The sequence below is a fragment of the Xyrauchen texanus genome, chromosome 13 (genome assembly GCF_025860055.1).
Source record: "Xyrauchen texanus isolate HMW12.3.18 chromosome 13, RBS_HiC_50CHRs, whole genome shotgun sequence".
Lineage (NCBI taxonomy): Eukaryota > Metazoa > Chordata > Actinopteri > Cypriniformes > Catostomidae > Xyrauchen > Xyrauchen texanus.
The window spans coordinates 12,109,901-12,124,088 of record NC_068288.1 but is presented as its reverse complement, the minus strand read 5'-3'; the positions used below and the strand labels follow the sequence as shown (position 1 = coordinate 12,124,088).

The following is a 14,188-nucleotide window of genomic DNA, read 5'->3' as shown; positions in this document are numbered from 1 at the left end:
CTTTAGATTATGAATTAATATTGGGACAGTATTTTCCATTATTAAGCATAAAACTGTTCTCCCCAATTCTAAATTGTAGTATTGTATTCTCATTACTGTTAGTGTGTTAATGCATATTTTGCATTGTGACATTATTTACCCCTCCTTTCAATTCTTAGTAGTCTCTGTAATGTGTAAATTAATGCTATATTATTTAAAGTGCATTTGTTAATTATGATTGAAACGTACACATCATGGTAGTCATTTTTTATTGAATTATTTGTATGCTGATTTTAATTAAAAAAGCAATTGTGTTAGGGGGGCCTGGGTATCTCAGTGAGTATTGGCGCTGACTGCCACCCCTGGAGTTGTGAGTTTGAATCCAGGGTGTGCTGAGTGACTCCAGCCAGGTCTCCTAAGCAACCAAATTGTCCCGGTTGCTAGGGAGGGTAGAGTCACATGGGGTAACCTCCTTGTGGTCGCGATTAGTGGTTCTCAGCTCTCAATAGGGCATGTGGTGAGTTGTGTGTGGATCGCGGAGAGTAGCATGAGTCTCCACATGCTGTGAGTCTCCACGTAATAAGATGCGTGGATTGACTGTGTCAGAAGCGAAGGCAACTGAGACTTGTCCTCCGCCACCCAGATTGAGGCGAGTAACCGGCCACCACGAGGACCTACTAAGTAGTGGAAATTGGGCATTTCAAATGGGGAGAAATAAAAAAGAAAAGCAATTGTGTTCCGAAAGGACTTTATTTACTTTGTTACCGTAATGAGATTTACATCTCTCCTTGTGCGCTTCCTGTCTGTATGATCAAGTTTTTTTTTCTAGTTAAGGTCAAAGTTTAGGTGAGGGAAAACCGAGTCTGCTCACAGACATTCCCTGTATTCCTGTACTTTCCATGTTTCCATCTCCTGTCTGTTTTCCCATCCTGTCCTTGTGTTGTTTTTAGTTTCCCCACATATGTAGCATTCTTCACTTTGTTCATTCTCAGGTTCAGACATTCACTGTGGCTTGGGAGGACGCTAAACTCGTGAGAAACACCATCATACCCGATTTACACCACATACACATTAAGAATCCATTTACAGCAGCATGAATGTTTTTTTTCCTCTGGTTTGGTCTCTCCAAATATCAGCCTCAGTATGGCACTGTCCAGCTCCAAACCTTCATTTCGGCTAAATTTATATTCTGATAAATATTTGATGTCTGATGAACGGAGACTCTGGTTGGTATTTTAGCCAGGCCTCAGTGTTATGAATGCAGGGCTGTAATTATTTCAGCTCTCTGGAGTAGACTGTCATTAGTCAGACTTTGGGATGCATTAAGAGGAGGCCGATCACGAATCTGCAATAAAAGAGAAGAAGAAAGCCATGTTGGCATATTTTCCACCCTGTGGCCAACGTCTCAAAGTCTTAACAATAGATTGAAACCTGTATACTTGGGTCAAATAGCATTAGGATTTAATCATTTTTTCGTGCAAAACCTTTCTTTTATTAGTATACTGGAAAATGTAAACAGTGATGAGATTTTTTCTTCAGAGCCGAGCGGTTGTGCAACAGCAAATCTGAGCTCACCACTGTTCCACTCGCCTCTACTGACGATAAACACTGCTGTTGAATCTACGGCACATTCCAGGGGCTTTCTCCTCCCTGCACGCAGAGTCCACGCCCCTGGCCGCTTCAACAGTGCTTTCATTGCCTGAAAGAATGTTTGCACAAGGCTGCAAAAAATAGTTTTTATAATACTTTTAAAATAGTAACCAGCTAATTGTAGGTGGCTTTACAGCTTAAGTCAAAAGGTACGTGTTTGTACCTTAACAACCCTCTACAGACATGTTGGAGAATGATTCGCTGTCGGCTAGTACATTTTTGTTTTTAGTTGCCAGAGTTTTGACGACATGCAAGCGCAATGCAATTGAAAAAGTGTATTTTATTTCTGATTTACATTTTCATCATTTTACTCTCATTTATGCTTTTTAAAATGTATAAATCTCACAAACATATCAATTTATTAAATTGCATTTATAATAATGATTCAAAATTTCACACATTTATAACAAAATAAATTCACAGGGTTGGAATCTAATAATGAAAATAGAATTCCACATAATAACATCTACGATATCAAACGTATTGATATATTTACACATTACACTTACTGCATTACTACATTTTGTTACTGTAAGGCAGTCAATAAAAAACATTGTCAAATTTAAATGAGAGGGAAAAGGCCAACGCAGAGCAGCAGTGAGAGAGAGAGAGGAGAGAGAGATTTAAAAAAAACGTACTCGCCAGTTCTCCGATACGGCGTAGCTTGTTCCTCGGCCACTCCTACACCCTCTAACGGATGACAGCCGCACCTCTCTGGGCGGATCGGAGGCAGACCTCCAGCCCCTGGCGGACGGAACGCCCCGCTGCGTTCTTGGGGAACAGAAGGGGTCTCCCCACCCCTGGCAGCGGTTCTTCCGCTCCAGGTGGTCGGCAGCGAGCCCCTCCCCGCTCGCGGTCTCAGACCCCACCGCATTTCAGCGGCTGGTAGGGGACTCATCTGCCCCTGGCAGCGGCTCTGACTGCTCCAGGCGGTCGGTTAGGAGCCCTTCTCCCCTCGTGGTCGGCTGCCGTCATCCCCTTCCAGGCGGCCGGGCTCCTCATCCCCCGGCAGATGGCCGCGGCTGCGCCGTTGATGTGGACAGTAGTGGCGAGAACTCTACTACGGCGCATCCCTCCTCCTTCACGGATTTCGGCACCAGTGTAAAGCAGTTCAATGGAAAGGAGGAGGCGAGAACCGGCTTGACAATATAAATAATAGTTTTAATTATAAACTTAAAAGACAACAAACACACATATGACGGACATGTCCGTAAATGATCTCTCTCTCCCGCACAATCCTCCAGAGTTGCCTTTTATCCCTCTCGGAGGCTTGATTAGCCTGATAAGGGACCAGGTGTGTATGATCATGACTCGGCCCCACCCTCCGCCCTGCCACAGTTAAATTTGTGTTTATTTGCATAATTTGTACAAATTCTAAGTATTACGCACCCCACCGAGAGCAGGTCTACATTGATATGTATAACAAGCTCTAAAATGGTTCTGTCTCTTTAAGAGTACCAGCAGTACAGGTATGGTTGAATGAGCACATCGCACATTTACGAGAGAAGTTGCACCATTTTTTTTTATCTCATCCGTGCAATGTGTATTTAACATTAATGTAACATTTGACCTTATTTCATTTTTTATTTTTGCCCAATTCCCAATGCACTCTAAGTCCTCGTGGTGGCGTAGTGACTCGCCTCAATCCGGGTGGTGGAGGACGAATCTCAGTTGTCTCCATGTCTGAGACTGCCAATCCGCGCATCTTATCATGTGGCTTGTTGAGCGCGTTACCACGGAGACATAGCATGTGTGGAGGCTTCACGCTATTCTCCGCGGCATCCCTGCACATCTCATCGCATGCCCCACCAAGAGCGAGAACCACATTATAGTGACCACGAGGAGGTTACCCCATGTGACTCTACCCTCCCTTAGCAACCGGGCCAATTTCGTTGCTTAGGAGACCTGGCTGGAGTCACTCAGCACACCCTGGATTCAAACTCCAGGTGTGGTAGCTTTTTACTTTTTGATCAACAGCTGACAGTAAATTAAAAAGGTATTAAAAGAGATTATGAAGTGAAAAAAGAGTGTACGGATCTCATCTTTGGACACACATTACGCAGAATAAGTCAAAGCAATCTTTTCTCACATAATGTCTATTGATTGACGTGAAGTAATATTTATTGTACGGGTTTACAAATGAAAGCACATACACGATAGTTTTATGTTTTACTCGTTTCTACCCATCAATCATTCTTCAGCTTAACCACAGGGTTACCCTCATATAATCCAGTGCGGTTGTCCTGTGAAAAGGAGCATTTCTGTCAGCATTTTGTTTGAACCAGCCAAAGTTTGGCATAAAGCATTAACATTAAACCCCCTTGCGGACAGAGGAACTTAAAGCTCTGTATGTTTGCTTTGGAATATTAAAAGGACTGAAATTATTCGGAAGAGTTTATTATAGGTGGAGAAAATGGGTATAGTTACTGTTGGTCATAAATAGTCTTAGTAGCTTGTATGTTTCTTTAGCAGTTTTGAAGGCTTAGATACAAAGAGCCATTGGTAAATATATCTAATTAGATTTTGTCCAGCTGGAAAAGCGGAGGCTTCATGCTATTCTCTGCGGCATCCACGCACAACTCGCCACACGCCCCACCACGAGGAGGTTACCCCATGTGACTGTACCCTCCCTAGCAACCGGGCCAATTTGGTTGCTTAGGAGACCTGGCTGGAGTCACTCAGCAGGCCCTGGATTCGAAATTTAAAAGTTTAAAGGTTTAAAAAGTTGTATTTTTTGTGTGCTCGGAAGTGTAACTCAGCTCGTAAATGTCATTTGAGCCAATCAAATCGATGAAGGCGGGATTCAATTTCATAAACTATATATATATATATATAGAGAGAGAGAGAGAGAGAGAGAGAGAGAGAGAGAGAGAGAGTTACTTAATTTCTATATTCATTGCCTAGTTATTTTTATTAAAAGGGATAGTTCACCCAAAAGTTATCATTTACTCACCCTCATGCCATTCCAGAAACATGGCTTTCTTTCTTTTGCAGAATACAAATGAATATTTTTAGAAGAATATTTCAGCTCTGTAGGTCCATCTGTAGGCAAGTGAATGGTGATTAGAACTTTGAAGCTCCGAAAAGCACACAACAACAGCATAAAAGCAACTCATACAACTCCAGTGTTTTAATCCATATCTTCAGAAGCGACATGATAGATGTGGGTGAGAAACAGATCAATATTTAAGTCCTTTTTACTCTAAAATTCCACTTCTGAGTGCTTTAATAAGCTAGTGCTTTAATTTTGACATGTTTAGTATGAATTTAGAATTCACTTAATGTTTTCATGTTTACTCTTTAATTTATCAAATGTAGGAAGTACTTAATTTTTATATTTACATAAATTTATATTAAATTCTTTTCAGTTAAGTAGCAAATGATTGGTCATTTTGTTGATGGCTTGGTTTCTATTCCTGCTGTGTCATGAGACGTAGCCACACTTACAATTGAATCTCATTAGTTCAAAGTCCCCTTCCTCTTTACTGTACAGTGAACATAAAATATCTTCTAATTGGGAGTGATTGTGCAGCGGTTTTGCATGGACTGTCACTTTAAACTAGACGCATCATGCCTGATGACATGGTGTCAGGCTGGGTGTAATTATACAGTATGTACGTATATGCATAATAAAATGACAAAGTGTTCAAAAAAGTCTCTCTCTCTCTCGTTCTCTCTAGGGAGTCCCAGTTTTCATCACAGAGTTCAGGAAGAGGGGTTCATGGTTTTTCAGGATCATGGCAGTGGGCCTCTGCCAGTGCAGCCGTACCCTGCAGAGGAGGTACTGAGACCGAGTTTGGCCAGAGGAGTGTCTGTGTCTCTCCCCTCGTCCCCTCTGCTCCCTCCCCGCCAGCCATATGTGTCGCCTGTGCGACCTAACAAATCTCCAGGTACAAGATTCATCTCATAACTGTACAGTACATGCATTGGCTTTTAAATCAAGTACAAAAAGTCAAGACCTTTGATTCGCTCATTGAAGTGTTCGTTAGATGTGATTTTGTAAGTGCACACCGATGCCACCCATATGCCCACTCAGCAGTAGTGTAGTCTAAGGCATACGCAGACATACACAGGCCGTATGCCCAACTATCTTTCAAAGCATTTTGCATATGCCCTCCTAAAATAAGTGATGATGCGTATGACCGCCAGGACAGGACAGTTATGGGCTTTTGACCCATAACTTTTCATTGTACTGAGGTGATGCTGCAGCACCATTGAGTGAATTGTGAATTATGATTCTTTCTAAACAAGGCATGGGCAAGACAGACATTTCGAATCAGCTGAGCTACTGACCAGATCATTTGTTTTAGATGCAGTTGGATATTTTCTAACCAATCATGTTTCCGTTTCAGTAAAGGGCGGGACGTTTCTTGCGTCTACAGTGAAATGCTGATGCATCAATTTTGTGTTTCGCAAAGTTTTCTGCTTCAGTTGTTGTGGTGTTGATTCACATTGTTTCTAGATTATTGTGCAGAGTGAACTATCACAAAAAAATACATTTCACTGTTTTTTGGCCCTGGCACAAAATGACCAGCTAAAATCACTTCACTAATCATATCAGCAGCACCTGGGAAAGTTTAAACGAGTACTAGTCAGGTGACATCACTCTATCATTCTGATTGGATTATAAGTGCAGACTGATTGCTATTTAAGGAGGGAAGAAGTGCTTCCAATCATTGTGTTCTTGTTAGCAATGTTACCTCTAAAGAAAGACGTGCAGCCATCATCGCTTTGCATCAAAATGGCCTCACATGCAAGGAAAGTGCTGCAAAGAATATTGCACCTGAAAGAATCATTTACCGATCATCAAGAACTTCAAGGCTTCAGGACGTCCCAGAGTGTCCAGCAGGCGCCAGGTCTCCTCCTGAGGAGTCAGTTACGGAATCGTGTCACCACCAGTGCAGAGCTCAATATTGGCAGCCGGTTTGTGTGAGTGCATCTGCACGCACAGTGAGGCGAAGACTATTGGACAATGGCCTGGTGTCAAGAAGGGCAGCAAAGAAGCCACTTATCTCCAAGAAAAACATCAAGGATAGATTAAATTCTGCAGGAAGTACAAGGATTGGACAGCAGAAGACTGGTGCAAAGTTATTTTCTCTGATGAAGCCCCCATTCGACTGTTTGGGACATCTGGAAAATCGATAGTCCGGAGAAGAAAAGGTGAACGCTACCCTGAGTCCTGTGTCGTGCCAACAGTGAAGCATCCTAAGACCATCCATGTGTGGGGTTGCTTTTCATCCAAGGGAGTGGGCCCTCTCACAATTCTGCCCAAAATCACTGCCATGAATAAAGAATGGGATCAAAACGTCCTGCAAGAGCAACTTCTCCCAACAATCCAGGAGCAATTTGGTGATGATCCATGCATTTTCCAGCATGATGTAGCACCATGTCACAAGGCAAGAGTGATAATGAAGTGGCTCGGAGATCATTACATTGAAATTTTGGATCTGTGGCCAGGCAACTCCCCGGATCTTAATCCCATAGAGAACCTGTGGTCAATCCTCAAATGGTGAGTGGACAAACAGAAGTCTACAAATTGTGATCAACTCCGAGCACTAATAAGGCAAGAATGGATCTCCATCAGTCAGGATTTGGCCCAGAAGCTGATATCCAGCATGCCAGAGTGAATTGCAGAGGTTATGAAGAACAAGTGTCAACACTGTAAATATTGACTCTTTGCATAAATTGAATGTTTTTGCCAATAAAAGCCTTTAAAACTCATGAAATGCTTATCATTGTTTTCCAGTACACCATAGAAACCTACAAATACTGAAGCAGCAAACTTTGCAAAACACAAGATTTATGTAACTGCCGATACTTTTTTTTTTTTTTTTAATTTACAATTTGAAAGTCAACAGATTAATTTGAAAGACAACTTTTACAAACTCCTCCTATTCAATTGCACAAGGGTTTGTGGGCAATATTGGGCCCAAAAGGATCCACCAATTTATACTTCGAATATCCACTAGACATAATATACCATCTGGGCATCTTTGGCACTCACATTATAATCTCACATACTATACAGTATAGATAGTATGCATTGGGATGCAACTTTTTTGCACGATTATTGCTGTTAAGATAGGAGGTAGTAGGTTTTTAGCCTCCACAGATAGTTTGAGAATGGATTAATAATTAGTTTCATTACTATATTATTACTGTTATATGCACAATAATATAATTGCGGCATTGCTAACTCTGTTGATCAGGCTGAGAACTGAGCACACATCTGCCTGTCACACAGTAAGAGAAACACTCTGTATTCTGGCTACGCTTCGTGATTGTTCCTCCCACAGTTTTGCACCTCAGGTTGTGTGATTAGACTCACGCCAGCCCAGTGCGCTTCTGAATTATACAGTAACTGTGCTTAACCTGAACCATCTACAGAAAGCAGCAATTTCTTTAAACACTGAGGAATGCCACAAAGGAACCCATAAAACAGCATGATTTTTACTGTTTAAGGAACAATTTGATACATTCGGAATCTCCTTTGAATCTCTTTGATATGATTTTCATTTCCTTAACTGTCATCCACATTTCCAATGATTTTAAAAGAGTACGTTTTCCAGAAGTCTAAGCTGTTCTCTTCTGCTTTCCCACATCAGATAAATAATGTTAGAAGCAGCATTCTGTACCTGCAATTCCATCCCTGTTCCTGTAGGGGGCAGCACACACCACATTTTTACTCTTGAAGTAAACATGAAATCAAAATTGATCCCATTTACTTTCTTAACACACATTTCTGGTCTTACTGTGGATGATTCATTGGTGCATGTTATTCCAAAGAAGAAGAAAAAAGGTCTTTGTAATCTTTCACCAAAATGTAAGAACTTGCTCCGCCTCTATAATGACTTTTTTGGCCGACATCACCAAGTCCTCCCCTACAACCACCTGTCATATAGAGACAACTTTTCACGAGCGAATCATTTCTACCATTTATTAGTGAATATACAGTTTCACTCTAAAATGCTTTGCATTAAAATATGAATGGCATTTCATGCTGCCTTTACAGAGAAAAGTGACTAATAATGAACTAAACATTTTTAGTCACTTACGTTGAAGCAAGCACTTTCCTTCTTAAGTATTGTACTGTACACCATTGACATTACAGTCCTTGTTAGCCAACCTGCTGTTAATTGACTAACTCAAACGCATGTTACCTTACAACCTTTGTGTTAACCACTCCTTAACTATTATTTACTTCCAATGAAGCATTAAATATAATGCAATATTACTGACAAATCACCGGTAAGCTGTTTGCTGTTCTCTTTTTTTCGTGCATTGTCTGTTCAGCAGTGAAGCTGCCTGTCCCAATTCTTGTTTTGGGCTTTGTGTGACGAGTCACTGTGATGTTAAACACATTCTGACATACAGAGAGCTAGGGCAGTGAATGAGCTGGTTCAGATGGCAGTGAGTTCTGAATGAACACTGACGGAGTGGCTGAATTCAATGAAGAACTTTGTAACGGGATAAAAGGGAAAGGAGGAGGCGAGAACCGGCTTGACGATACCAATAATCATTTCATGATTAACTTAAAGCAAAATAACACACACACACACACACACACACACACACACACACACATACAGGGCAACTGCCTGTAGCTCTCTCTCTCACGAAATGCTGCCTCCAGCCACCTTTATCCCTCTCGTAGGCTTGATTAGCCAGATTAGGGGCCAAGCGTGCGTCATCAAGGCCCAGCCCCGCCCTCCTCCTTGCCGCAATCTTGTTTCCTGGCAATTAATAAAGCATATTCTTTAGGTATGCGTGTGTGTAGTATAAATACACCAATCAGCCACAACATTAAAACCACCTGTCTTTATTGAGTAAGTCCTCCTCGTGCAGCCAAAACAGCACCAACCGCATCTCAGAATAGCATTGAGATTATACTCACCACAATTGTACAGAGTGGTTATCTGAGTTACCATAGACTTTGTCAGTTAGAACCAGTCTGACCATTTTCTGTTGACGTCTCTGATCAACAAGGCATTTCTAGCCACAGAACTGCCGCTCACTGGATGTTTTTTGTTTTTGGCACCATTCGGAGTAAAGTCTAGAAACTGTGTGTGTGTGTGAAAATCCCCAAAATACTCAAACTAGCCCATTTGGCACCAACAATCATCCATGTGATTATCTAATCAGCCAATCGTGTGGCAGCAGTGCAGTGCATAAAATCATCCAGATACGGGTCAGGAGCTTCAGTTAATGTTCACATCAACCATCAGAATGGAGAAAACAATGTGATCTCAGTGATTTTGAGCTTGGCATGATTTTACAATTTGTGAGCGAAACCTTCACAAATCACAAACTACTGGAAAATACATGTAAAAGTCATGAAATTAAATTTTTTAATAAGGTGGGAATCCTGATTAGGTCGTCCATGTATTGTTCGCCTGCCCCCATGTGACACTACTGCGCAAACTGTGTTTGAGAGAAAGTACGCACATTCGCTCACAGGTAGTGCAGCATCCTATATTATTTATTTATATATTTGTTGCCTTGTCCTTTTCTTTCATTTTCCGCTTAATTTCTTTATTTACCATTTTTTGTTTTCTGTTATGTCAATTTCCCGTACTAGAAGTACTTTATACGTTTTGGCAAAATTGCGAATGTTAACATTCATTCCAATAAAGCTTTGCATAGACTGACTCTGTGAGATCAGGAGGAACCGTTCAGGGAGATTAAATTAATCACGGACACACAACCACAGACTCCTCGTTTATACTGGAATCTCTCTGGGAGTACAGGACAGCCGATAGCTCCAGTCTCACACTCGCACACAGCTCTGCCCAGAGATTCAGATCACCAACCTCAAAATCCCATCTGGAAAGACTTTACTGTCTGTGTATGTATCTTTCTCTCTCATTCGGTCTCTCTCTCTCTCCTTCCTCTTTCTCTCTGCTCCGTTCTTTCTCTCATTTTCTCTCTGTCTGCAGGTTCAGTAAGGACACCTAAATATGTGGAGAATCCTCGTGTTCTTGGAGATCCTGTTTCTTGCGCTTTGAAGAACAGGAAGAAGATCAATACTGGTGAGAACCTCTGTGTGTCCCTGTGTGTATGGTTTCCTTCCTTTGAGTACTTTATTCTTTGTGTGTGTTTGTGTGTGTGTATCTTTGAATGAGATGCGCCTCTGTTGTCAGCTGAGGGATGGTGTTTTTCAAAGAGGTGTGGGGAGTAACATGAATTTACAGCTGAGAGAGTTCAGTAAATCCAGCCCAGTCCATTAAACTGCATTCCTCCTCTTCCGTGCACGTTCTTGTGTCTCTCTCTCTCACGTTCTCTCTCTCTCTCTCTCTCTCTCTCTCTCTACCTACTTACCTCTTACTACAGTATATCTGTATATATATGTGTCTTTGGCGAATTCCCTCTTTTCTCTTGCTTGCTTTATTTTTCTCTGGGTAGGACTGCATTTTGTTTGTGTATGTTTGTATGTTCATTTATAAAATTCACTCTTTGATTTGCTCTATCATTAACTCATTCACTTGTGATATAATGCTGTGGTAACCAGTTAGGAAGGTAGAACTCCATAGTTAAATGCAACAGATTTCACACACATTTCACGCACAAAGATCAAAGGGATACAGGATAGAGGTGAACACACAAAAAGCATTTAAAAATGACTTTTATTGAATGTTTGCACACATAGTTTTGAAATTAGCAAAAACACATTTTCCATGACATACTCTTTTTTTTTTTAAGAATTTTGTTATCTTCCCTTAGGTCCACTTATAATATTAGTGAAGTTTATTTTTCTTTTTCTTTTTCACCAAAACAGTCTAATTTTCCACCCTGTCTCTGGCCCTCTGTCTGAAATACTTGGTTTTAAGCTTTCTGGCCCTTTAAGACTTCAATGAAAACACCCACTGTTCTGATTGGCTAACATCATGCGGCCCCTCCAATACAGTCAATATTTGAAACTCAAGCGGAAGTAATTAATTTAATTTTCAATTTACGCAATTCATTTTCAGGGTTTACACATAACGTACACCCAATGCATTGCATCTGAATACATTGAGCACAGCGGCACCTTAACTTTAAAACAGTCATGACATTTGAAATATTTGTGAATTAAACTCTTTACTTACAGGTTTATGTCAGGTCCAATGCCCTATCTTTAATAATTCTCTTTAATAAATCTGGTTCACAAGCAATGCACGCTGACTTGGGTGCTTCAACCAGCTTCAACAGCCCAGTGGTAAAGACGCTGGCTACCACTCCTGGAGTTCGCTAGTTTGAATCCCAGGGCGTGCTGAGTGACTCCATCCAGGTCTCCTAAGCAACCAAATTGGCCCAGTTGGTAGGGAGTATAGAGTTTCATGGGGTAACCTCCTCGTGGTTCTCTCTCAGTGGGGGCGTGTGGTGAGCAGTGACGGCGTGAAGCGTCCACACGCGCTATATCTCCACGGTAATCCGTTCAATAAGCCACGTGATAAGATGTGTGGTTTGAAGGTCTCAGACTCGGAGGCAACTGAGATTCATCCTCCGTATTGAGGCGAGTCACTACACTATCACGAGGACTTAGAGCACATTGGGAAATTGGCATTCCAAATTGGGAGAAAAATGGGAAAGAATAAAATAAGCACAGATGGGTGAAAAAACTGTCCAGCACACCTTCAAAACAGCAAGAAACAACACAGGTCGCCTTTTTAGAGTTATAACTTGACATTGCGTCTTTTAAAAGTGGCGTGATATGCATGATAATGGGCAGAGCCATTCATCAAGTGTAGAAAAGAATTGAAATCCAGATGAAGTTCCCTTTGGTGTAGATGAATCTCCCATGACCAGCCCTCTCTCCTCTTCGCCTGTGTAACTGAGCACCAGTGGGTGGGGCCAATGGTGCAATGACAAAAAATAGGTGTTGATGTCTTGCTGAAGAGGCAGTCATATGCAGATGTATTTGGTCCTTGTGATGTCACAAGTTCCACTAATTCCAAACGACCCGTATCTGGAGCACACACAAATGTTGCCATTTCAAAACCCTTGTCTAGTTGTTTTCACATTATTGGACACACAATACTTCGAAGCACACAATTACACAGAATCACGCAGACACATGCACACACACGCACAGATTTCCTCAAATCCTCAAAATTGTGTTGTTTTTGCATCTTCTTCCTAGACTCATCTGTTCTATTTCTGGCAACCATCATGCCTGCATTAGCAGTTCATAAATTTTAAAGGTCTACAAATGTTGGTGTGTCTTCAAATTATTAATAAATTATGAAGCAGTCAGTCACACCTCCTCCATTTTATGATCTCTGGTGCACCAGATGTAGTGAACCACTCTAGCTGAACCTGTAGTACTTCCACATGAATTTATCTCTATATCAGTGATGACAACCCACATGACATTGACTTTCACAGCTTTGGAATCATTGTCCTGACAGCTGTTTTATAAATGTGTTTTTGTCCCTTGCTTCTCACCCTCCACACCGCTGTGGACTTCTAACCAGGCTCAAAATGTACTCTCTTTCACATTGGTTTTCTTTACAGGTCTAAGGGCTAAGAATCATGGGAAATTTAGTATTTCTGGCTTCAGAAATGCATGCCACACACCCACCCTTTGACTTACAAACAGATGATTCTAAAGTTCATTAGAGTCTAACGGCACTTTACCGCATGTTACGGTACGACTCGCCTCAACTCTACTCGCTTAATTTTTTTGAGCTTGCATTTCCACTGCAGTTTAGTGCCATCTCAACGTGGGTGGGATTATAGGCTGATCGTCATAGTTGCGCCACCTCTACTGCCATGACATCATCTTAAACACGACACAAACTGACCAAAACAATAACACGACCGTTAGCTGTTAGCTACTAGCTCATTGTACTGCATAAAGCAGTTGTTGCATGGTGATTTTACACAAGGGTAACATTTAAATTGGCCTGGTTGTTTTAGAAGCAGCTTCCAGAAGCTGGTCAACTAAATAAAGTGAAGCGTTCAAGCAGAGTATAGAGTTAACATTACAAAACGTACCATCCTCCATCGTCAGGCCCGGATTAAGAATTCAGAGGCCCCTGGGCACAATGTCTTGTAGGGCCCCCCACCCCACCCCACCCACACAATCAAGCTTTTGAATTTTTGGATACTATTTGCTGGTAACACCTATAGCGAGCAACTAGCTGGCAAATGCAAGCACATAGTGCCTCACCTTTACCAATCCAGTTATATGAATCAAATTCTTCCATAATTAACACACAAACACGTACACACACCCATTAATGTAGCTTTCCTGTCTGTCTCTCTCTTCCTCTCCTGTCCTCTACTCCTCGGCTCTACAGGGGCTGCCGCTCTTTGTCTCTCTCCCCCTCTCCTCTTCCTGTGATGAAAAGGATGCAAACAGTATAGGTCATCTTAACTCAACTTTTTTACTCTTCTTTATACTCTCTTCTTTATACTAAAATAATTCTGCACTATGTATTTAGCACTTTATTATTCATGGCCCCTAATGGCACTATGTTTGATGATTGAATGATAGTGAAATGGTAGTAGACACATTACAAGATGCTGTAAGTCTTATGGTATAATATTGGTTGCTTACAATACAAATTACAATTGC

The 14,188-nt window shown here is 41.4% G+C and overlaps 1 protein-coding gene across 4 annotated transcripts in view; it reads left to right on the top strand.

Annotated features, from left to right (window-relative positions):
• Positions 1-14,188, top strand: part of LOC127654236 (protein TANC1-like) — a 113,080-nt gene that overhangs the window by 24,894 nt on the left and 73,998 nt on the right. For 3 of the 4 annotated variants that reach the window (XM_052141332.1, XM_052141334.1, XM_052141331.1), the window contains 2 exons: positions 5,310-5,519; positions 10,566-10,658. In XM_052141332.1, coding sequence (XP_051997292.1) covers positions 5,310-5,519; positions 10,566-10,658 — 303 coding nt within the window. Of the gene's footprint in view, positions 1-5,309; positions 5,520-10,438; positions 10,475-10,565; positions 10,659-14,188 lie in introns of those variants that run through there. The other variant, XM_052141336.1, reaches the window with a different exon arrangement.